Source organism: Euprymna scolopes, chromosome 44 (genome assembly GCF_053919585.1).
Source record: "Euprymna scolopes isolate OS-2025 chromosome 44, ASM5391958v1, whole genome shotgun sequence".
Lineage (NCBI taxonomy): Eukaryota > Metazoa > Mollusca > Cephalopoda > Sepiida > Sepiolidae > Euprymna > Euprymna scolopes.
In genome coordinates, this window is record NC_136525.1 from 57,243,778 (window position 1) to 57,268,765 (window position 24,988).

The window sequence follows — 24,988 nt, forward strand, 5'->3', positions numbered from 1 at the left end:
GCAAAAAGGAATTTTATTTTTAGTAGAAAATATTAGTATTTAAACTGAACTCCATGTCATGTTACAATTCCCTACCAGGAATAAATGCAGAACCCTCTGTATAACTTAATTGTACCACAATATTTTTTATATATTTATATATTTTTTTTTTGCTGGCTCCTAAGAAACGTGGTATGGAGGTAAAAATTTTTCGTTACCAATATTTAAAGTTTCTAAGGATTGTTAAAAACGGCTGCAAAGTTCAAACTGCAGATCGAAATAAGTGGAGAAAAATGATCACAGAAAAATGAAAAAAATTTGAGGAAAAGCATTTTAATCATGCAGTATTGAAGCATGCCCTAAGAAAGCAGGATGAATCTGCAATTCCTGCCAGAATGCAACAAGAACTGAAATACACAGCTGCTGGCAGATTTCTTCTGACTAAAACTGGTTTAGTAAACCATGTGAGGTCACATAATGTCAGGCATGACAAACAATTGTATGAGGCTGTGCTGCTTCCCAGACCACACAAGTATAGCAGTAATATCTCTGGTTTAGTCTCGAAGTAAGCAAGCGTTTTGATAAGATTCTCAAAGGTGTAGTATGAAATCCCACCACAAAGAACACCAAATACTAGCAAGTTCCCCTTTCATCTCTGTGAACAATTTTGTAGCTGGTGTGAAGAGACATCTACGTGTGCATGGATGTTCTACATCAATCTGAAGAGATGGTAAGCTTCTGTGAAGAAGTAGCAAACACACATACACACGCACGCACACACACACACACACACACACACACACACACACACACACACACACACACACAGATGGGATTAAATGTGAATAAATTAATAGTTACAAATATTACGTTCCTAAATGTGGGGTGACTAGAATATAAACAAAGGGCCGATAAGTTCTCTCTTAAAAAAGAACTTGTTGAGTGAAAATAAAGAAGAAAAAATACCACAGAATCATGTATAAAAAATGAATAAATCTACAATCATATATATATATATATATATATATATATATATATATATATATATATATATATATATATATATACATATATACTATATATATTATACATATATATATTATATATATATAAATTATATATATATATATACTATATGTATTATATATAGATAATATATATACATATATATTATATATATATATGAACGTATATATATATACATATATATATATATGTATGTATACATACAAAATATATAATGAATAAATCTACAATCATATATATATATATAATTATATACATATATATATACTATATATATATATAATTATATACATATATATACTATATATATATATAATTATATACATATATATACTATATATATATATAATTATATACATATATATACTATATATATATATATAATTATATACATATATATACTATATATATATATATTATATACATATATATATATATATACATATATATACATATTATTTATATATATATTTTATTTTTGTAAACATCCCCTCCGTGTCTTTTCCGCTTTTGGCCCTGATGAATGAAGAAATGAGTTTGTTTTAGATTTTTAGTTGATACTATCTTTATTGGCCCTTATTTTTTTTGCATTTTTCTCAAGAAAACTCACGGAGGATCTAATATTGAAAATTCGACTATGTCTCTTAAGCAAATATTTTTATACAAAAGTTACTTTTTATTATCTTGAATTTTGATTAGATTTCATTTATTAAAGAACTTAATATTCTTACATTATTGTTAGTAGATATTATTAGAAATAAAAGTACAGGTTTTATTTGCATTCAAGAGAATTTATTTTTAAATTATGTCTTATAATCTAATATTTTTATCCTAAGCTATTGATATATATTAAAGAATAAAAGCATAAGGTATTTATATATATTAAAAAAAAATATATATATTAAATATATATAAAAAATATATATTAAATATATATTAAAAAATAAATACAGTATGATGTATATACCTGTTTTTAGAGGTTTATAAAACACTGCATACTATGTAGACACACATTGTTGGAGTGCACTAATCTTTTAAAAATGCATTATTTAATAAAAATCAAAATTAGAGATATCATTTAATGTCTATATTTATCTGAATTATCAAATATTATTGATAAAAGCTTAAGAACAGACTATGTATGAAAAAGGTGATGATATGATCAAAGTACTTACACGACTTTCCTCACTTACGTCATGAAGTTTATCGATGCTTTTTGCTGGCTCCTAAGAAACGTGGAAAAAAGGTAAAAACTTTGCATTACCAATATTTAAAGTTCTGCTGTTTATTTTAACTTGGTTTCGCAAAAAAGAATTTTATTTTTGGTAGAAAATATTAGTATTTGAACTGAACTCCATGTCATGTTACAATTCCCTACCAGGAATAAATGCAGAACTCTCTGTATAACTTAATTGTACCACAATATTTTTTATATATTTTTTTTGCTGGCTCCTAAGAAAGGTGGTAAGGAAGTAAAAACTGTTCATGACCAATATTTAAAGTTTCTAAGGATTGTATAAAACGACTGCGAAGTTCAAACTGCAGATCGAAATAAGTGGAGAAAAATGATCACAGAAAAATGCAAAAAATTTGAAGAAAAGTATTTTAATCATGCAGTATTGAAGCATGTCCTTAGAAAACAGGATGAATCTGCAATTCCTGCCAGAATGCAACAAGAACTGACATACACAGCTGCTGGCAGATTTCTTCTGACTAAAACTTGTTTAGTAAACCATGTGAGGTCACATAATGTCAGGCATGACAAACAATTGTATGAGGCTGTGCTGCTTCCCAGACCACACAAGTATTGCAGTAATATCTCTGGTTTAGTCTCGAAGTAAGCAGGCGTTTTGACAAGATTCTCAAAGGTGTAGTATGAAATCCCACCACAAACAACACCAAATACTAGCAAGTTCCCCTTTCATCTCTGTGAACAATTTTGTAGCTGGTGTGAAGAGACATCTACGTGTGCATAGAGGCTCTACATCAATCTAAAGAGATGGTAAGCTTCTGTGAAGAAGTAGCAAACACACACACACACACACACACACACACACACACACACACACACATACATATATATATTGGGTTAAATGTGAATAAATTAATAGTTACAAATATTACGTCCCAAAATGTGGGTTGACTAGAATATAAACAAAGGGCAGATAAGTTCTCTCTTAAAAAAGAACTTGGTGAGTGAAAAGAAAGAAGAAAAAGATACCACAGCATCATGTATAAGGAATGAATAAATCAACAATCATATATATATATATATATATATATATATATATATATATATATATATATATATTAATAAGCGAAAGGCTGCTTAAAAGTTCTTCACATAACAGAAAATGAAATTTAGAAAAATGTATAATTACTTACAGGATTCTCTCTGATGCAAATTTTTTTATACTTGAATGATTCTCCCCAATCTCCTGCTGCATGCCTTTTACGGGTTTGTACCTGAGGAACCTAGAAATGCGAAAAAACATTGTTTCATATTTTAAATAGATGTCTTTAAAATGATATCCGACCTCTATTTTATATTTCTCAAGAAAAACTGGAAGAAAACCTTTGGAATAAAACTGCATTTCTGGAGTCATGCTTATATGTACTGAAAACTCTTCATTTCAAGTGACAATTAGTTTTTCTATATACTTGTACGGTCATTGCTGATTGAAATTTAATGGAAATTTTTTACCTAATTATAGAACCTATTGCGCTTACATTATTATAAATAGATATTATCATTAATATTTATAAATTCATATTCCTGTTCGTTTGTTTTTTCACAATTTGATTAATAAATACAAAAAAGTCCGCTTCTTTACTATTTCATTTATTTCTGTATATAGTATGCTTCTTGCAAAATATACAATTGAGGCCATTTCATTTGCATATTGCATTAAGGAAAATCGATTTTACTAAATAGCGGTTTGTTAGTTTATGTCTCTAGCGAAAGAATTGTTTTCAGTGTTTTATTTTAAATTGTTACTTAACAAACGTTAAATAACAATTTAATTTAATTTATTTGAAATTATAAAGACGGAGAGTTATCTCCCCAAGAAACTCTTCACCAAATAAAATAATTTGGTGATTTCAATAAGTTTCTAGCTTGAAAAAATAATTCTGCGTAGACAGAAAAAACTGCATACGATACAGGCACATATTGTTGGCACTAATCTTTTTTAAAATACGTTATTTAATAAAACTCAAAGTTAGAGATATTATTTAATGTCTATATTTGTTTTTAATATTCTTGAAATGGCTATACAGAAAAGTTATGTTTTTTTCTTGTTTTTTTAACTTGGTTTCCAATGAATAATTTTATTATTAGTAGAAAATATTCGTACTGGAACCAGCGGTGTGGCTAGAGTGGACGCTCAGCCTCCTGTGACAGCAAAAACGTCACCCCCAGAAAAATTTTCAGTGAGGCTAAAATGCGAAAATAGTCCGAAAGTAGGATTTCTTTATCAAATATTAAGTAAAATTATTAAGTTTTTAATCTTGTCTTAAATATTAGAAACTGGTAAAATCCATCGAAAGCGGTCGGTGGTTCTATGAGAAAATAAAGCTGTGTACGCATTATAAATGTTTCTTTTCTGTGTCTTACGTTATACATTAGTACATTAGGGGTCATTTCGAGTTAAAAGTTTATTTACTGCACTCATCTGGACTAGAGAAAATCATGATTTAAATGTGTATGTCTCGTCTAAATAACTAACGATAATTCTCTGATATGGCCGACAAGACGGGTGATAAAAAAATCAGATCGAGCGTACCGGAAAACGAAATGAGATCAAATGAGGTCTCATTTCGTTAGTCTCATTTCGTTTTTCGGTACGCGGTACGCTCGATCTGATTTTTTGATCACCCGTCTTGTCGGCCATATTAGATATTCATCGTTAGTTATTTAGACGAGACATACACATATAAATCATGATTTTCTCTAGTCCAGATGAGTGCAGTAAATAAACTTTTAACTCGAAATGACCCCTAATGTACTAATGTATGACATAAGACACAGAAAAGAAACATTTATAATGCGTACACAGCTTTATTTTCTCATAGAACCACCGACCGCTTTCAATGGATTTTACCTTAGAAACTTTTACATTTTTTAAAATTAGTATTTGAAGAATATTTTTGCCGATGTTTTATGAAAACTCTAAACCCTATATTGTTTTGTAGATTTTAATCGTACATATGATTTTAATTGTACGTATGATTTTAATTGTACATTTGATTTTAATTTAATTTTGGAACATTTTGTACACCGTTAACACAAAACTGCGAATAAAATATATAAAACTTGTAATTTATTTTTTTTTAATGTGGGTGGTTTAACTTTCTTGTAGAATATACTTTTAAAATAAACTATTAAATTTTTTTTTTTAATATAATAGGAATATAATATTTTATTAAAAAAAAAGTATTTACAAAACGCACGAGCGCGCTTATGCAGCCATTTCTTCTACCTAATGAAATGAATTGAATTTTACGACTGAATTTTTTCAATTTTTCGATTTATAAATCTATCAATATTTTTCTGTTGGTTCAATTTTTAAGATATTTTCAGGTGTCCAGTAAACATTGGACACCTACATTTATTTTTCTATTTTATTCAATGTTGTTTTTTAGATTAAAAAGAAATTCATTGCATAATGAAGAAATAAAATATTTTGAATCAAAAACTCATCTAATTCTTTAACAGAATAAAAATAATGGAAAATTTGTCCGCTGACTTGTGTTCAAGCGTAAATTTACTTATTTAACTGATGAATGAAATGTGATCATTTTTCATTTACGGTGATCCATGTTGACTAATTTTATTGTTGACAGCTAACACATGTCAGAAATTCAAAGGGGAGATAAGACGTATGTCAGCACTTCAAAGGGGAGACAACAAAAATTAAATTAACTTTTTAACGCACTGGGCCATCATATTTTTCAACCGGAGGAAAGGTAGACAACTCCGTTCTGAACATCTAATATTACAATTTATTGACCGAGCACTAGTCTTTTTAAAAATGTAATCTTTATATAACTCCAAACTAGAGACATTATGTAACAAAACCACACTGAAACAACAAAACGAAAGCCGATGAAAACCTAATAAAGATTTATAAAAAAGAAATGAAATTTGGTAAAGAAAAAGAAATTGGCACTGTTTGTTGATAAAGGTTAAGAACAAACTATGTATAAAGAAGGTGATAATATAATCAATTACTTACAGGACTCTCCTCACTCTCCAAGGAGAGGTTGGACAGACCCCCGCTGGTGGATGGTTCCTAAAAAACAAGTGGAAAAGAGGTAAAAAACAAACTTTTCATTACCAACTGTTAAAGTTGTTATGTTTTTTTTTGTTTTTGTTTTTTAATTTGGTTTCCCATGAAGAATTTTATTATTATTAGAAAATATTCGTATTGGAACCAGCGGTGTGGCTAGAGGGGACGCTCAGCCTCCTGTGACAGCAAAAACGTCACCCCCAGAAAAATTTTCAGCGAGGCTAAAATGCGAAAATAGTCCGAAAGTCGGATTTATTTATCCAATATTATGTAAAATTATTAAGTTCTTAATCTCGTCTTAAATATTAGAAAATTTTTACCTTTTTTAAAATTAGTATTTGCAGAATATTTTTGCCAATGTTTTATGAAAACTCTAAACCCTGTATTGTTTTGTAGATTTTAATCGTACATTTGATTTTAATCGTACATTTGATTTTAATCGTACATTTGATTTTAATTGTACATTTGATTTTAATCGTACATTTGATTTTAATCGTACATATGATTTTAATTGTACATTTGATTTTAATCGTACATTTGATTTTAATCGTACATATGATTTTAATTGTACATTTGATTTTAATCGTACATTTGATTTTAATTGTACATTTGATTTTAATTGTACATTTGATTTTAATCGTACATTTGATTTTAATCGTACATATGATTTTAATTGTACATTTGATTTTAATCGTACATTTGATTTTAATCGTACATTTGATTTTAATTGTACATTTGATTTTAATTGTACATTTGATTTTAATCGTACATTTGATTTTAATCGTACATTTGATTTTAATTGTACATTTGATTTTAATTGTACATTTGATTTTAATTGTACATTTGATTTTAATTGTACATTTGATTTTAATTGTACATTTGATTTTAATCGTACATTTGATTTTAATCGTACATTTGATTTTAATTGTACATTTGATTTTAATCGTACATTTGATTTTAATTGTACATTTGATTTTAATCGTACATTTGATTTTAGTCGTACATTTGATTTTAATCGTACATTTGATTTTAATTGTACATTTGATTTTAATTGTACATTTGATTTTAATTGTACATTTGATTTTAATCGTACATATGATTTTAATTGTACATTTGATTTTAATCGTACATTTGATTTTAATCGTACATTTGATTTTAATTGTACATTTGATTTTAATTGTACATTTGATTTTAATCGTACATTTGATTTTAATCGTACATTTGATTTTAATCATACATTTGATTTTAATTTAATTTTTAGAAAATTTTGTACACCGTTAACACAAAACTGCGAATAAAATATATAAAACTTGTAATTTATTTTTTTAAAGTGGGTTGTTTAACTTTTTTGTAGAATATACTTTTAAAATAAACTATTAAATTTTTTTTTTTAAATATAATAGGAATATAATATTTTAGTAAAAAAAAGTATTTACAAAACGCACGAGCGCGCTTATGCAGCCATTTCTTCTACCTAATGAAATGAATTGAATTTTATGACTGAATTTTTTTTCAATTTTTCGATTTATAAATCTATCAACATTTTTCTGTTGGTTCAATTTTTAAGATATTTTCAGGTGTCCAGTAAACATTGGACACCTAAATTTATTTTTCTATTTTATTCAATGTTGTTTTTTAGATCAAAAAGAAATTCATTGCATAATGAAGAAATAAAATATTTTAAATCAAAAACTCATCTAATTCTTTAACAGAATAAAAATAATGGAAAATTTGTCCGCTGGTTTGTGTTCAAGCGTAAATTTACTTATTTAACTGATAAATGAAATGTGATCATTTTTCATTTACGGTGATCCATGTTGACTAATTTTATTGTTGACAGCTAACACATGTCAGAAATTCAAAGGGGAGATAAGACGTATGTCGGCACTTCAAAGGGAAGACAACTAAAAATAAATTAACTTTTTAACGCACTGGGCCATCATATTTTTCAACCGGAGGAAAGGTAGACAACTCCGTTCTGAACATCTAATATTACAATTTATTGACCGAGCACTAGTCTTTTTAAAAATGTAATCTTTATATAACTCCAAACTAGAGACATTATATAACAAAACCACACTGAAACAACAAAACGAAAGCCGATGAAAACCTAATAAAGATTTATAAAAAAGAAATGAAATTTGGTAAAGAAAAAGAAATTGGCACTGTTTGTTGATAAAGGTTAAGAACAAACTATGTATAAAGAAGGTGATAATATAATCAATTACTTACAGGACTCTCCTCACTCTCCAAGGAGAGGTTGGACAGGCCCCCGCTGGTGGATGGTTCCTAAAAAACAAGTGGAAAAGAGGTAAAAAACAAACTTTTCATTACCAACTGTTAAAGTTGTTATGTTTTTTTTGTTTTTTAACTTGGTTTCCCATGAAGAATTTTATTATTATTAGAAAATATTCGTATTGGAACCAGCGGTGTGGCTAGAGGGGACGCTCAGCCTCCTGTGACAGCAAAAACGTCACCCCCAGAAAAATTTTCAGCGAGGCTAAAATGCGAAAATAGTCCGAAAGTCGGATTTATTTATCCAATATTATGTAAAATTATTAAGTTCTTAATCTTGTCTTAAATATTAGAAAATTTTTACCTTTTTTAAAATTAGTATTTGCAGAATATTTTTGCCAATGTTTTATGAAAACTCTAAACCCTGTATTGTTTTGTAGATTTTAATCGTACATTTGATTTTAATCGTACATTTGATTTTAATCGTACATTTGATTTTAATTGTACATTTGATTTTAATCGTATATTTGATTTTAATCGTACATATGATTTTAATTGTACATTTGATTTTAATCGTACATTTGATTTTAATCGTACATATTATTTTAATTGTACATTTGATTTTAATCGTACATTTGATTTTAATTGTACATTTGATTTTAATTGTACATTTGATTTTAATCGTACATTTGATTTTAATCGTACATTTGATTTTAATCGTACATATGATTTTAATTGTACAGTTGATTTTAATCGTACATTTGATTTTAATCGTACATTTGATTTTAATTGTACATTTGATTTTAATCGTACATTTGATTTTAATCGTACATTTGATTTTAATTGTACATTTGATTTTAATTGTACATTTGATTTTAATTGTACATTTGATTTTAATTATACATTTGATTTTAATCGTACATTTGATTTTAATCGTACATTTGATTTTAATCGTACATTTGATTTTAATTGTACATTTGATTTTAATCGTACATTTGATTTTAATTGTACATTTGATTTTAATCGTACATTTGATTTTAGTCGTACATTTGATTTTAATTGTACATTTGATTTTAATCGTACATTTGATTTTAATTGTACATTTGATTTTAATCGTACATTTGATTTTAGTCGTATATTTGATTTTAATTGTACATTTGATTTTAATTGTACATTTGATTTTAATCGTACATTTGATTTTAATCGTACATTTGATTTTAATTGTACATTTGATTTTAATTGTACATTTGATTTTAATCGTACATATGATTTTAATCGTACATATGATTTTAATCGTACATTTGATTTTAATCGTACATTTGATTTTAATCGTACATTTGATTTTAATCGTACATTTGATTTTAATTGTACATTTGATTTTAATCGTACATTTGATTTTAATCGTACATTTGATTTTAATCGTATATTTGATTTTAATTGTACATTTGATTTTAATCGTACATTTGATTTTAATCGTACATTTGATTTTAATCGTACATTTGATTTTAATCGTACATTTGATTTTAATCATACATTTGATTTTAATTTAATTTTTAGAAAATTTTGTACACCGTTAACACAAAACTGCGAATAAAATATATAAAACTTGTAATTTATTTTTTTAAAGTGGGTTGTTTAACTTTTTTGTAGAATATACTTTTAAAATAAACTATTAAATTTTTTTTTTTAAATATAATAGGAATATAATATTTTAGTAAAAAAAAGTATTTACAAAATGCACGAGCGCGCTTATGCAGCCATTTCTTCTACCTAATGAAATGAATTGAATTTTATGACTGAATTTTTTTTCAATTTTTCGATTTATAAATCTATCAACATTTTTCTGTTGGTTCAATTTTTAAGATATTTTCAGGTGTCCAGTAAACATTGGACACCTAAATTTATTTTTCTATTTTATTCAATGTTGTTTTTTAGATCAAAAAGAAATTCATTGCATAATGAAGAAATAAAATATTTTAAATCAAAAACTCATCTAATTCTTTAACAGAATAAAAATAATGGAAAATTTGTCCGCTGGTTTGTGTTCAAGCGTAAATTTACTTATTTAACTGATAAATGAAATGTGATCATTTTTCATTTACGGTGATCCATGTTGACTAATTTTATTGTTGACAGCTAACACATGTCAGAAATTCAAAGGGGAGATAAGACGTATGTCGGCACTTCAAAGGGAAGACAACTAAAAATAAATTAACTTTTTAACGCACTGGGTCATCATATTTTTCAACCGGAGGAAAGGTAGACAACTCCGTTCTGAACATCTAATATTACAATTTATTGACCGAGCACTAGTCTTTTTAAAAATGTAATCTTTATATAACTCCAAACTAGAGACATTATGTAACAAAACCACACTGAAACAACAAAACGAAAGCCGATGAAAACCTAATAAAGAATTATAAAAAAGAAATGAAATTTGGTAAAGAAAAAGAAATTGGCACTGTTTGTTGATAAAGGTTAAGAACAAACTATGTATAAAGAAGGTGATAATATAATCAATTACTTACAGGACTTTCCTCTCTCTCCAAGGAGAGTTCGGATGGTTCCTAAAAAACAAGTGGAAAAGAGGTAAAAAAACAAACTTTTCATTTCCAACTGTTAAAGTTATGTTTTTTTGTTTTTTTGTTTTTTAACTTGGTTTCCCATGAAGAATTTTATTATTATTAGAAAATATTCGTATTGGAACCAGTGGTCTGGCTAGAGGGGACGCTCAGCCTCCTGTGACAGCAAAAACGTCACCCCCAGAAAAATTTTCAGCGAGGTTAAAATGCGAAAATAGTCCGAAAGTAGGATTTCTTTATCAAATATTATGTAAAATTATTAAGTTTTTAATCTTGACTTAAATATTAGAAAATTTTTACCTTTTTTAAAATTAGTTGTTGAAGAATATTTTTGACGATGTTTATTGAAAACTCTAAACCCTGTATAATTTCGTAGATTTTAATTGTACACTTGATTTTCATTGTACATTTGATTTTAATTGTACATTTTAAATTAATTGTACATTTTAAATTAAGTGTACATTTGAAATAGTTTGATGCCACTTATTTTCTTTTCTTTTAAGTGTGAATATAATTCGAGAAAGGGTCAAGTTGTTATATATATATATATATATTTCATGATGCTTTTAGAGATACATAATTTAAATATTGCAATTAGGAAGGGAAGACTTTTCTCGTTCATGATTAAAAGTAAATTTGTATATATATAAATATATATATCTTCTCTCCAAAAAGGTGGGAATGAAGGGGGAACAGGAGAGGAAAGAGAAAGGAATGAGGAGCCAGCTGACCGGTTTCGACCCTCGCTTCTCAAAGCTGTATCGAGGGAATTTTTTTTTTTAAATAAGAATGAAAGCGATTAAAATACCATTTTATTAAATTTACGGGGAGAAAAAAAAAAAAAAGAAATTGGCTTAATTTTCTCGATTGAAAAAGAATATAGTAGCCAAATGTCCAATTTATCTTCGTTTGCCTTGGTTAGGTAGAGTAAGTGTGAAATTTGCCAAACAAATAAGTTCAGTTGTTCATGGATGTTATTTTGCTGCCAATGTGTGTGTTTTTTTCTCTATGAGAACCTTATTTCCATCTTCTCGAAAAGACGTTCTACCCCCCCTCCCACCATAAAATAATGTTATTTACAATTTTAAATGTGGTTGCGGTGCCAACTACTTGGGTCGAACGACATTAACGTTAGATGGAAGAATCCAGCAACATGTACCCAGTAAAATTAGGAATGGAACCTACCGGGCAACTGATGTCGTTACTAACACATACAGGTCCTCAATTACTGATCATTTACTTAAAAACCCGTCTTGTGCAGCAAACTTTAGCACGGACTCTTTTACTATTATTAGTCGTGCTCATTCTTTATACCATCTCAAGATCTTGGAGACCATTCACGTTCGACTCAGAAAACCTCTTTGTAAGCAAAGGGAATGTCTCCTGGGTTTGAACGTGATTAATCTCTAGGGTATTCGTCCATAACGATATAATTTATTTTAATCGTTTTCCCACTTTTTTATTTTTCTCCCCGTAAATTTAATAAAACGCTATTTTAATCGCTTTCATTCTTTATTTAAAAAAAAATTCCCTCGATACAGCTTTGAGAAGCGAGGGTCGAAACCGGTCAGCTGGCTCCCCATTCCTTTCTCTTTCCTCTCCTGTTCCCCCTTCATTCCCACCTTTTTGGAGAGAAGATATATATATTTATATATATACAAATTTACTTTTAATCATGAACCAGAAAAGTCTTCCCTTCCTAATTGCAATATATATATATATATATATATATATATATATATATATATATATATGTTTCCCTAGCTACGTGAGAATTTTTAAAAAATTTTGTACACTGTTAACACAAAACTGCAAATAAAATATATTAGATTCGTAATTTTTTTTTTTAAGTGGGTTATTTTACTTTTTTGTGTGATATACTTTTAAAATAAACTATTAAAGTATTTTTTAATATAATAGAAATATTATATTTTATTAAAAGAAAAATATTTACAAAGTGCATGTGGGTTGTTTAACTTTTTTTGTGGGATATGCTTTTAAAATAAACTATTAAAGTTTTGTTTTTAGTGGTTCCTAATGAAATGAATTGAATTTTACAATTTGATTTGTTTTCAATTTTTCTATTCATGAATCTATCAACATTTTTCTGTTGGTTCAATTTTTTAGATATTTTCAGGTGTCCAGTAAATATTGGACACCTGAAAATATCTTAAAAATTGAACCAACAGAAAAATGTTGATAGATTTATAAATCGAAAAATTGGTGGAGGAGTTTGGTATAGTTCAAAGGTCAAATCGTTGAACTTTGACCCCCTTGACAGCCAAATATCTGTCCGAAAAGCGATTAAAAAGATGTTCTCAAATTTCAATACTCCTTATGTCAAATCTCGAGTCTGTAGACTGAAAATTAACAGAGTACTCTGGTAGGGAAATGTACAACATCATCGCCTTTTGATGTAACGAGAAGCGTGAAGCAAGGTTGTGTGCTTGCTCTGAACTGTTTGATATCTACTTTGCCATCATGCTCAACTAGACCTTTGCTGACTCCACACACATTCAGATAGTAAATTCTATATTGCCAGCCTTAAGACCAAAACAAAGATCTGCAAGGTCCTCATTCGTAACCTGCTGTTCGCAGACAATGCTGCATTGATTACCGATAGCATTGAGGAACTTCGACTCGTCATGCATCACGGCTTCAAGACCTGTGATTTGTTTCAACTGACCATCAGCTTGACAAAGACTGATATCATGAACAAGGACATTACCCTCCTCTCTTCAATCACCACCAACAACTACCAACTTGAAACTATGAAAGTGTTCACGTAGCTGGAGTTAATTGTAATAGTCTTGACATGGGGCCAGAGGTCAATCGATGCAAAGGCCATGCAACTTCCACAGAGTGTGGGAGAACGGCAAACTAACAATCAATACCAAGATAGCGGTGTATAAGACTTGCATCCTGAGCATGCTGCTGTATGGCAGTGAGTCCTGAATGCACATCAGGAAAAGCACCTGTACATCTTTCACATGCACAACCTGAGGAGGATCCAAATATTTAGGCTTCATTACCAACACAGAGGTCCTTGAGCACGTCGATTTGCCCTGTACATACTGTTGCATCAGCGTCGACTTGCACATGTTTGCTATATGCAAAATTACAGGGTCCCAAAAGACTACGGAGAACTGACAAGAGAAAAAGGTGTCACCCTTAGCTTCAATTCAAAGACTTGTGTAAAAGAGACATGAAAGGTTGGCATAGACTTTGGAAATTGTAACTTGCTGATCGGCGTGATCTGTGGAAGCACGCCCACCACCAGCCTCCCCCTTCAGTGAAAAACAAGATCACACATGATCAATGGACGCTAATGACGATAGTTACTGGCTGCTGTTACTGTTTTCATATGAAGCATTCACAGCTTTTAGCAACTACCATTCATTCTCTATGACGTCACACTGTTTTTGGCGACTACTGTTTATGCAAAGTTTAGCAATGCTCGGTTTTATCCGGCTGTTGACGTGATGCGTCGGACAAAGCCGAGCAAATGCTGAGTTACGTCTGGTTCTTTAAATGCACAAGTACCGAAAACGGTTGTAAGGAGGTCGGCCAATTCCCTCAAGAATATATTCTGTCGACTGTTGGGCAGCATATGCTGGCAAAGTAGGTTGAGAAAAGGCTGCGGAAATGAAAGAAAGCTCCCTAACATTCTTTCATTAGATTTTCCCGGGTAGCCATATCGCAGGCCTGTGGGTATATATTTTTTAGGATGGTTGCAATAGTGCTTTGGCCTTGATGAAAGAAAGTTCCACTTTTTATAGCTGTCCACTTCCTGCAACTTGCATTTGTGCATCTCTACCAACATCCATCATATAAAGAGCCTCTCCTTGCCAAGATGCAGCTAACACTACATGTGCAATTCATTTTCCTTCATATCAAGTTTTTTCCTAACAAAAATCAATCATATTCATTGGGATTTCAAACTGTTTTTTAATATTGAGAAATTCATATTGCTACTCTCACTAGTTTATAAGTAACAACTAGTTTTTTTTCCTTTCCAATTTTTATCTGCTACTTTACCATGCATTATTATTGACTAATCAGCGTCTTCTGTCAGATTATTGGAAAACAAAAGCTGAGCGGTGACGTCATGTTACAAGAAAAGCTGAGTGGACGCTGAGATATATCTGGTTCTTAATACGCACAAGTACCCCCAAAAAAACTCCTCTTCGGTGTATCCACCAAAGACCCAGACTGGTGTTAGATGTCTGCCGACGTTGTGTTTCCGGCGGTTGAAGAAGACAGACTCATTGATTTCGACTGTATGGCCTGGGCCTCCTATCTGCCGGGGATTCCTGAGAAAGTAATCCCGGCATATATCTCACAGGAAATTCTTCCAGTCCACAATTGTGTGGCGTGACCGCAACCCACATTCACGCTGGAGATTTCTAGTCGCCACCATCTCGAATGCCCATATCGAAATTCTTGTCTGCTGTTCGATGTGCATGCACGCGCGTGAAGTTGAAACTAAGCATGCAGCGTTTTGATTGGCTGATGACCATGTTTAGACAGCAGCAAAACCGAGCAAAACTGAGCAAATGCTGAGTTACGTCTGGTTTGTTAAATGCTCAAGTACGACTTCATTTAATGTAAAAAAGCTAAATAATAGCATAAAATGTGAAATGCGACGATATTGTAATTTTTATTAAACAAAACATTCAAATAATTGTAAGAAGATTTTTTTCAATTTCTTCATTTTCTTTAATTTTCAATTATCATTGCATTTTGAAATAGTTGCAATATTTTTCTTACAATTCTTTGAAGTTGCGTTTTCTTAATTTTTTGTTAGTAATATGTTTTGAAATGTTATAACTTTGTTACATTAAATAAAGTTGTTGAAAAAAATTTTCTTTTTTTTTTTGTACTCATTAAAACATTGTCTTACGGTTTTTCTCTTGTCTTTCATTGGCTAAGGGTTTCGGCATATCTCGTCAGTTTACGTTATATGCCTTAAATAAGAGCCGTTTTTCTTGCTTGTTTTCTATTTTTAATGGGGAAAGTAATATTTTTTAATACATTTTAAGGAAATTAATGATTCACAAGGTAACTGTCTAAGAACATAATCTCATCTAGAAAACTCATTTTACAATAAAAGAAGTCAATATATTTGATTTTTAAATCATGAATATTGTTGGTTAATAAATGAATTCACAAATTTACTTACCTTCGGTCTGCTATATGGCTTTTGAGGATTTTCTTTTGAGTGTATTTTACCCATCTTAATAGAAATATTAATTAATAATTATTAATTATATAGAACTTGATAATTAAGTCTGTACTATTCGCAAGGTAAAAAACAAATCTTAGTATAATTATTATTTATATAGAACTTGATAATCACGTCTGTACTATTCGCAAGATAAAAAACAAATGCCAATGGCACATATAGATGACGTCATGTTCGTTGCTAATATCGCTTAGGATGACGTCATAAAGCGAAACTACTTTTCATTGATTTCTCGTTGGCAACGACCATAGGACTTCACTGGAATTTGGGTGGCAACAAGCCTTCTCGTGATCTGAATCCTTTTTGCTCCCTACTCGTGATCTGAATCCTTTTTGCATTCATCCAGTGGAGGTCTGGTTAATGCTTTCTCTCCTTAGTTTTTCCATCCTCGTTGACCTTTCAAAATTGTTTGGGGTGGTGCCAGTTGATGCCACCACTACAATTTCTTATTTTTTGGTGGAGGGAGGAGTTAATTTACGATTATACAGTTTCAATTTTTTGGCTAATCTGCATTAGTTTTCACATTCAAGGGTTTTCTTAATATTTTAGCTGTTTTCATTATTGCTATCCATTGTATCTTTTCATCCATCTCTTTAATTCCATTCCAATTTCTTCCATTCTTTTTTCGAGTTTTTTTTTCAGTATTGTTCCTAGTGTTCTTAGGATTATTGGCATTATCTTGACTTCATTGTCTATATCCCTTTCAGCTCTCTGACTAGTTCTGTGTATTTTCTTTGCTTCTTTGTCCTTGATATTCACCCCGTGGCCTGCTGGAAGGGCGAAATCGGCGATCTGGCAGAGCTTTTCCTTCTTATTACCTATTATGACATCCGGTTTTCTTCCTTGAATGGGTTTATTTGTTTGCACGTCCATCTCCAATAGGATTTTGTGATTTCCGTTTTCAAGTTTTCAGTGTTTTTGCTAAGCTCACTGCAAAAGGTTTTTTGTTGACCCAGAAGGTATTTTCTACTATCAACTAGGTGACTGAAGATTCATAATTGCTGAACACCTCAACCTATGCACATAAGGTTAGATTAAGCGAAGCTTATATTTTGTAAAATTGAACTCCTGAATCGTATTGTTTCGAACAGATCCTTAGCATAACCTAATATAATGTCCTACAACATTCGGCTCTCACAGAGTCTTCTTTTCAACCGTAGAAAGGAGGTGCAAGGACTGTCAACACTCATGATTACGAGAGCACTTGTTCTGGGATAACAGGTATACCTCTCTCTCCCTGTCATACAAGTACCTTTGGTTCAAAGTCGGAAAGGCAATCTAGTGTTTTCCTTCCAGAATTAGCAGTTTCTCTCACAACATCTACACATTCAGTCTAGGTAGATTAGGCAAACATATGTTGATGATTCTCAATGCTTGACATATCCAAATCGCCTTCAGACAGATGTAAATAACACACCTTCCGATGGACCATGGTCTGCTTTCCTAGCCATAAGAATTTGAAAAGTGCCCCCACTAATGCAGGTAGAATAATTATCGGGAGTTGAAGTACTAAAAAAATCTAAAGAATGAGGGAATAAATGTGGGAACTACACACCTCCATTCTTCGCTTCAAAGATTTCTCAAAGACTACAGATGGGCTTACAACCTTTGTTTTCAATACTTCAAACAAATATTTCTCCAACTGGAGATCAGGACCAAACAAGACACTGAGAAATTTGCAAGGTCCATCCGTCTAACCAAGGGACCCCTAAAGAAACCATCATACAAGCACAAATATGTAGATCAACAGGTTTGTCAAAGTTAATTTTGATCCCTGTAACCTGTTCATACATTCTTATTTCCATGTTAACGACTCTAATATCTGCACTGATACAGGGAAATATGACATCTAGCTTAGGAAGGAAATGTTACAATAGTCGAAATAAAACAGAGATAATAGTAGAGAAGGGACGGAAGTCGAGAGATTTATATTGAAAAAATAAAAATAAATTTAAATGACAAAAATATATTTTTATCTTTCATTCTTTTATTTTATCTTTCATATTTTTGTATCGCCTGTCTTGGATATTTTCAGTGTTTGCAATGACAAACACTGTAGCATCATCTTCATAGGTGGACTACTTAATCGTAGTGCAAGCATCAAAGTAATCCTTTGGAAAACTGGACATCCCTGACAAATACATCTAAACAAATTGAAAAGCTTTGATCTTATACTATTAATCTCTACAGGTGCACTAGGGGTTGCATACAAAAGTCAAATGCAGAAGCGAAACTGAAAACCAAATATTACTGAAAACAAAAAGCCTTCAAGTAGCGATGGTCAATCGCACTGAATGCTTCGAACTGATCTAAACTGATGGTTTCGGTGTCGACTTTTTCTATGATCAGGCACAAGTTATCTTGGATCATCCAGCCTTTAACAGTGCAAGTCTGCTCAGGGCTTACTAGGTGATGCAGACAATAAGTTAATATCTTTAACTCTATATTTAACATTGCCGCAAAGTACCTATATGTCGTCTCCTATTTTTGTCAAAAATACAAAAGCAAAAATAATATAATAAAACAATAAAAAATAATTAAAAAAATACAAAAAATATCCAAGACAGACGATACAAAAAATATGAAAGATAAAATGAAAAAAAAAAAAATGAAAGATAAAAAATATATTTTTATGGCCTCAATATCAATCTCTCGGCTTCCTTCCCTTCTCTACTATTATCTCTGTTTTATCTCGACTATTGTAACATTTCCTTCCTAAGCAAGATGTCATATTTCCCTGCATCTGTAAACTAGCTCCTTTCTCTTCTTCTAATAAAAAGTATTAGACTTCAAAATGTATAAGTATAAAGAGCATTTATAACCCCTACTTCCAGGGGATGTTTTTCCTTATTGAACTGACAAATAAATTCATATGCATCAATATGTATTTTGTTTTGTCTATAATTTTCTTACATATATATGCATACACACACACACATATATACACGCATATATATATATATATATATATATATATATATATATATATATATATATATATATATATATATATATTCAGTAATGTGATTGATAATTTAAAATTCAAATTAGAATTAAATTAAAAATCCGTTTCACCAGAAGGAACAACAACAAAATCAAATTCAAATTATTGATTTTGTTGTTGTGAAACGGATTTTTAATTTAATTCTAATTTGAATTTTAAATTATCAATCACATTACTGAATATTAAATTAGCTCTAGGATATTTACCTATCGAGCTTATTATATTTTTAAATTACAACGAGCACTTTTTCTTTCCCTGTATTTTAATTAAATTAGTAATTTTACTATTACATTAAAATACACTCTGCTCTTTAGACTATTGTTCTAATCTCCTTTATATATATATATATATATATATATATATATATATATATATGGACATATATGTATATATATATATATATATATATATATATATGGACATATATATATATATATATATATATATATATATATATATATATGGACATATATGTATATATATATATATATATATATATATATGGACATATATATATATATATATATATATATATATATATATATATATATATGGACATATATATATATATATATATATATATATATATATATATATGGACATATATGTATATATATATATATATATATATATATATATATGGACATATATATATATATATATATATATATATATATATATATATATATATATAAATGAGTGGGGTCACCAACAATTGTTATGCTCTTTTATACTTATTTTATTATTTCATATTTTCAGTTTTTTAAATCATTGAAATAATTTAACGCATTTCGGATGTTCTCATGTTTTTAAAGCATCCTCTTTAGAAAGTTTGTAAAATACCCAAAATATTCAAAATGTAAAATATTCAAAATATTAAAAATATTCCAAATGTAAAATATTTAAAATGTAAAATATTCAAAATATTAAAAATATTTAAAACGTAAAATATTTAAAATGTAAAATATTGAAAATGTAAAATATTCCAAATATTAAAAATATTTAAAATGCAAAATATTGAAAATGTAAAATATTCACAATATTAAAAATATTCAAAATGTAAAATATTTAAAATATAAAATATTCAAAATATTCAAAATGTAAAATATTTAAAATGTAGAATAGCGTTTTCACTGACCATTTTAATGACAGGTGATATTCCCAAGAATTGGAAATGAAACGACTATTATAAAAAGTGGACAATTAACATTTTTATACAAGAAGAAAAAATGAAACCATAAAAAAAAGAAAAAAAAGAATTTAAATGTTGTTCTGTGAACAAAAGATCAAGAGAAAATGAAATCGCCAAAATCTAATCATTGTTCCAGCAAACATTTGCTAATGGAGTAAAAAGTCATCAAAGGGGGACAATAAGATCCTTTTTCATAGAGTTGGGACTTCCCACATTAATAAACTTTGTACCAAACTTGTACTCTCTAGGAGGCTAGAAAAAATGCTTTATCGAAAAGTCATGGCAGCTTCAGTAACAGTTGTCAATCCGATATGATCCAAGCTAAGAGTGACAGTTGTTTACAAAACGCAGGCCTGCAGAGTTGATTTCAAAAGGTCAAACCTAAAGAAACTCATTATCTGAAGCCGACAAAACTAAACAATGTTCCAATGTTAGGTATGCATGTTCCTTTTTCTCTCTCTTTTTTTCTCTTTCTTTCTCTCGTTTTCTCAATGAGGAGAAATTAATCAATTGGAGCTTAGACTCCATCCATAGCTGATGTGAAGAGTTGGGTGACTGAACGCCATTGGCGATGCACACGTCGGATCTAGTTAAAAATGCTCCTTCAGTTGTTAAAATAAAAAAAAATCTATTTTTCAAACATTTAATTCTAGCGCAACAGTCCTGCCAGTAATGATGACAACATAAGGCTCAAAGAAAAAGTAGCTGGCGTATCAACCCTTCCATTGACAGGTATGATTAACTGTTCCAGAGACGTCTTCATAACACACATAAACCAAGTCACTCTTCCTGAGTTCAAGACTTATTGTATTACACTAGTGCTTATATTATTTGTTGTTATTATTAGTATTGTTATTATTAAAGCTACTACTGAAAATATGACAGTTTTATTCATTTTAGCAGTGCCTAGGTGGAAAGCAAATACAAATTTTTACAATTGTTCTATACTTCCACCTAACAATTTACAAAATGTTGTATCTTTTATCATTTTTATTCATACAAAAAAATGTGAGTTTTAGTTTTTTAAAAGAGCTTAGTTGGAAAACAGAAAATGGATTTTTATGACTATTCAGTACTTTCACCTAACAATTTAATAAAAAGATATTGTATTATTATTATTATTATTATTATCATTATTATTATTATTATTATTATTATTAGTAGTAGTAGTATATCATATAAAGTTACATTTAACTTGAACATTAAAAAATAGCACAGTTCGTATTTCTCAAAACAGCAGTAACAGTCTAAAAACGGTAGTAGTCACCAGTGCTCGTCCCTGCCATGAAGTGAGAATAACCACCTTAAAAGAGCAATGACCACCATGTATGACAGTGCCCAACATTTAAAGACATGTAATTTGCCTGTCAGTGCCCACCCATGTCAAAACGTGAGAGTAACTATAGTGTATTTCATTTCAGCAGTCCAATAGGGCCCGATAGTTGCAGTGCTCCCCAGTACTCAGCAGTAAACGCAAATAACTGTCTCAATATCATTTCAGAGCAGCCCAATGGAGGCCGATACTGGTCATGGCTGGCAGTGACCAACAGTATATTTCAGGAACAGACAGTGACAGTTGCAAAAGCAGCCAATGCCCACCAGTAAACGCCAATAAATGGCAGTACTCACAAATAATCACCCTAAATCAACATTAATCGCCAGTAACCACCAGTGCTGACAATCACAGCCAGAGGTTTCTGCTACCTGCTACTGCCAGACAGTTCCCTATATTTTTTTTTTATTTTTTTAAAATTTTTTTTTTACATGGGTGTCACCACTTATCAAGGCCCAGAGGCCACTCGAGGATAAGGGTTAATAGGTATACATTAGTCATTGTGATTTTAGCATGATTTCATTTTGGCCACGGCCAACAGTACCCACTGTTTTTCAGGTCTGACAGTGTCCCCCTCTCCCACTAACAATTGTATTTTAATGTATTTTCGGGAGGGGGGGGATTCTTTATCAAATCTGTTCTGGCTTTGTGTCATACTTTCACTGGGCATTGCCAATACACAGTCCTGCTAGTATATAGTAACTGACTGCTGCTGCTTTCAAACAAACGCCTCTTAGCAACTACAATTAACCATTTATAATGTCACAGTTTTGGGGCGACTACCGTTCATTTTTTATGAGGTCACACAAAATTTAGCATATATTTTGACCCCTCTCTTCACTTGAAAATTCACCAAAATTCAGGAAACCAACTATTTTTTATGAAATTTTCAGTATTTATTAATTAACGATCACAGAATATAATGAACTAATTATTTTTTAAAATGTAAGAGAAAATGCTTTATTTTTTGTAAACAAAAAAACACTTTTACTAAAGTTGGACAGAAAAGAAAACAAAGAGAAATGGCAAACGCAGAAAAGTCTCTAATTAAGAACAATAAGAAAAAGACAAATGAGGTTCATGGGTCATGTCTTTTTTTTTTTACACGGTGGTCACCACTTATCAAGGCCCGGAAGCCACTCAGGGATAAGGGTTATTGCAAGTACATTACGTTAGTGTGGAGATTTGATGAAGTGTTTACTAAAGGGGGCGGTTCATTAGGAATTTGTTAACGTTGGACTTGAAGACATCCACAGATGTAGATGTTAGCCGAGGGATGTGCAGATAGGATGTGGTCTATTTTCTCAGATATGCTCTTAAAGATAGTAACTCCGCTGTTGTGGGGGCGATGGAGGGCAAATATAAATGCAGTGGTGTTAGCAAGTGCAACCCGGAAGCACATATAGGGTAAATTAGGATCTTCTCTAGAGATATCCCTGCCACACAGGAAGCCATCTTTAATGTAGGCACATATTCCATGCCCATGGTGATCTTGTTGTTTCGTAGATTTTAATTGTACATTCGATTTTAATTGTACATTTGATTTTAATCGTACATTTGATTTTAATTTAATTTTTAGAAAATTTTGTACACCGTTAACAGAAAACTGCGAATAAAATATATAAAACTTGTAATTTATTTTTTTTTAAGTGGGTTGTTTAACTTTTTTGTAGCATATACTTTTAAAAGAAATTATTAAAGTTTTTTTTTAAATATAATAGGAATATAATATTTTAGTAAAAAAAAGTATTTACAAAGCGCACGAGCGCGCTTATGCAGCCATTTCTTCTACTTAATGAAATGAATTGAATTTTAAAAACAGAACAGAACACATTAGTTTATGGGACAGCAAGAAACATACATTGATAGTCTGAACACCTTGGCAACATCAAAAATAATGAGCAACAATAAATTCATGAATACCCCGAGAGAGAGAGAGAGAGAGAGAGAGAGAGAGAGAGAGAGAGAGAGAGAGAGAGAGAGAGAGAGAGAGAGAGAACCATAGCCGTCAATGTCTGTACCAAGCAGGACACTATTTGATGATGATGATGATGGTGGTGGTGGTTTTACGTTCTAAGAAACTTATGAATGTATTTTTGCCTTTTTAATGAAAATAAATCATTGTAGATGTTAACCATTAAAATATAAATATCAAAATGTTAATATTTCAAGAACATTACATTGAATTCATATTAATGAAATTAATACAATTTGAAGAACAAATTGATTTCTTAAACTAAGGATATTATAAATGTAAGCGTTATTTATTTAATATTTTCACCAAATAATAATTTCTATAACCAATAATTTCTATGAAGGCCTAAAATATCCAAAATTTTATTTTTTAATTCATAGAGAAATTGAAACATTATTATACCTTAATTTCTGTATTTTTCAAGGTTATAAAAATATTCATTAATATAAGAATTCCTATTTTGTTGTAATAAAATGGAAATGCTTATTTAATTAGAATATTTTTCAATGTATAAAATTAGGATTTTATTTTTATCTATAAAGATTGATATTTAACTCTAACTTGTAAATCCAAAGAAATTTTTAATAATAGCAAACAGTATTCTTGGTTTAAAATTCCCAAATCTTTATATATAAAGTAGTAGCCTGTGTGTGTGTTTATGCGTACAACTCTCCTACAGCCCACAAAACTAGACTGACCATGACCAAACCTGGCATAATTATGGTCTCTCACCTAGGGATGGTGCACACCATTTTCAAGGTAAAAGTAAAGGTCAAAGGTCAAGGTCATTGCCTATGTATATATAATCTCCTACAGCCCACAGCACTGGACCAATCATGACCAAACCTGGCATGCTGATGGTCCCCTACCTAGGGATGGCGTACATCATTTTCAAAGACTAACGTCATATTTGGTGCGGCTTTTCATAAACTCACCCACCTAGGGATGGTGTACACCAAGTTGGGGTTCGCCACCATCCCAGGGGCCCCACCATGGCGCTGATCAACTTCTTTGTGAATTTGAATGGCATGCTGATGGTCCCCTACCTAGGGATGGTGTACATCATTTTCAAAGACTAACATCATATTAATTTATTTTTATTTCGGACTATTATTCTCATCTTTAT

General features: G+C 30.2%; 1 protein-coding gene across 1 annotated transcript in view; it reads right to left on the minus strand.

The window, feature by feature from the left end:
* LOC145268635 (uncharacterized) overlaps window positions 1-16,471 on the minus strand; it is a 69,144-nt gene extending 52,673 nt beyond the window's left edge. The window contains exons 1-5 of the mRNA XM_080124112.1: window positions 16,296-16,471; window positions 11,060-11,098; window positions 8,529-8,585; window positions 3,391-3,480; window positions 2,181-2,231 (exon numbers count right to left, since the gene is read on the minus strand). Coding sequence (XP_079980238.1) covers window positions 2,181-2,231; window positions 3,391-3,480; window positions 8,529-8,585; window positions 11,060-11,098; window positions 16,296-16,349 — 291 coding nt within the window. The 5' untranslated portion in view covers window positions 16,350-16,471. The remainder of the gene's footprint in view (window positions 1-2,180; window positions 2,232-3,390; window positions 3,481-8,528; window positions 8,586-11,059; window positions 11,099-16,295) is intronic.
* Window positions 16,472-24,988: the final 8,517 nt, after the last annotated feature.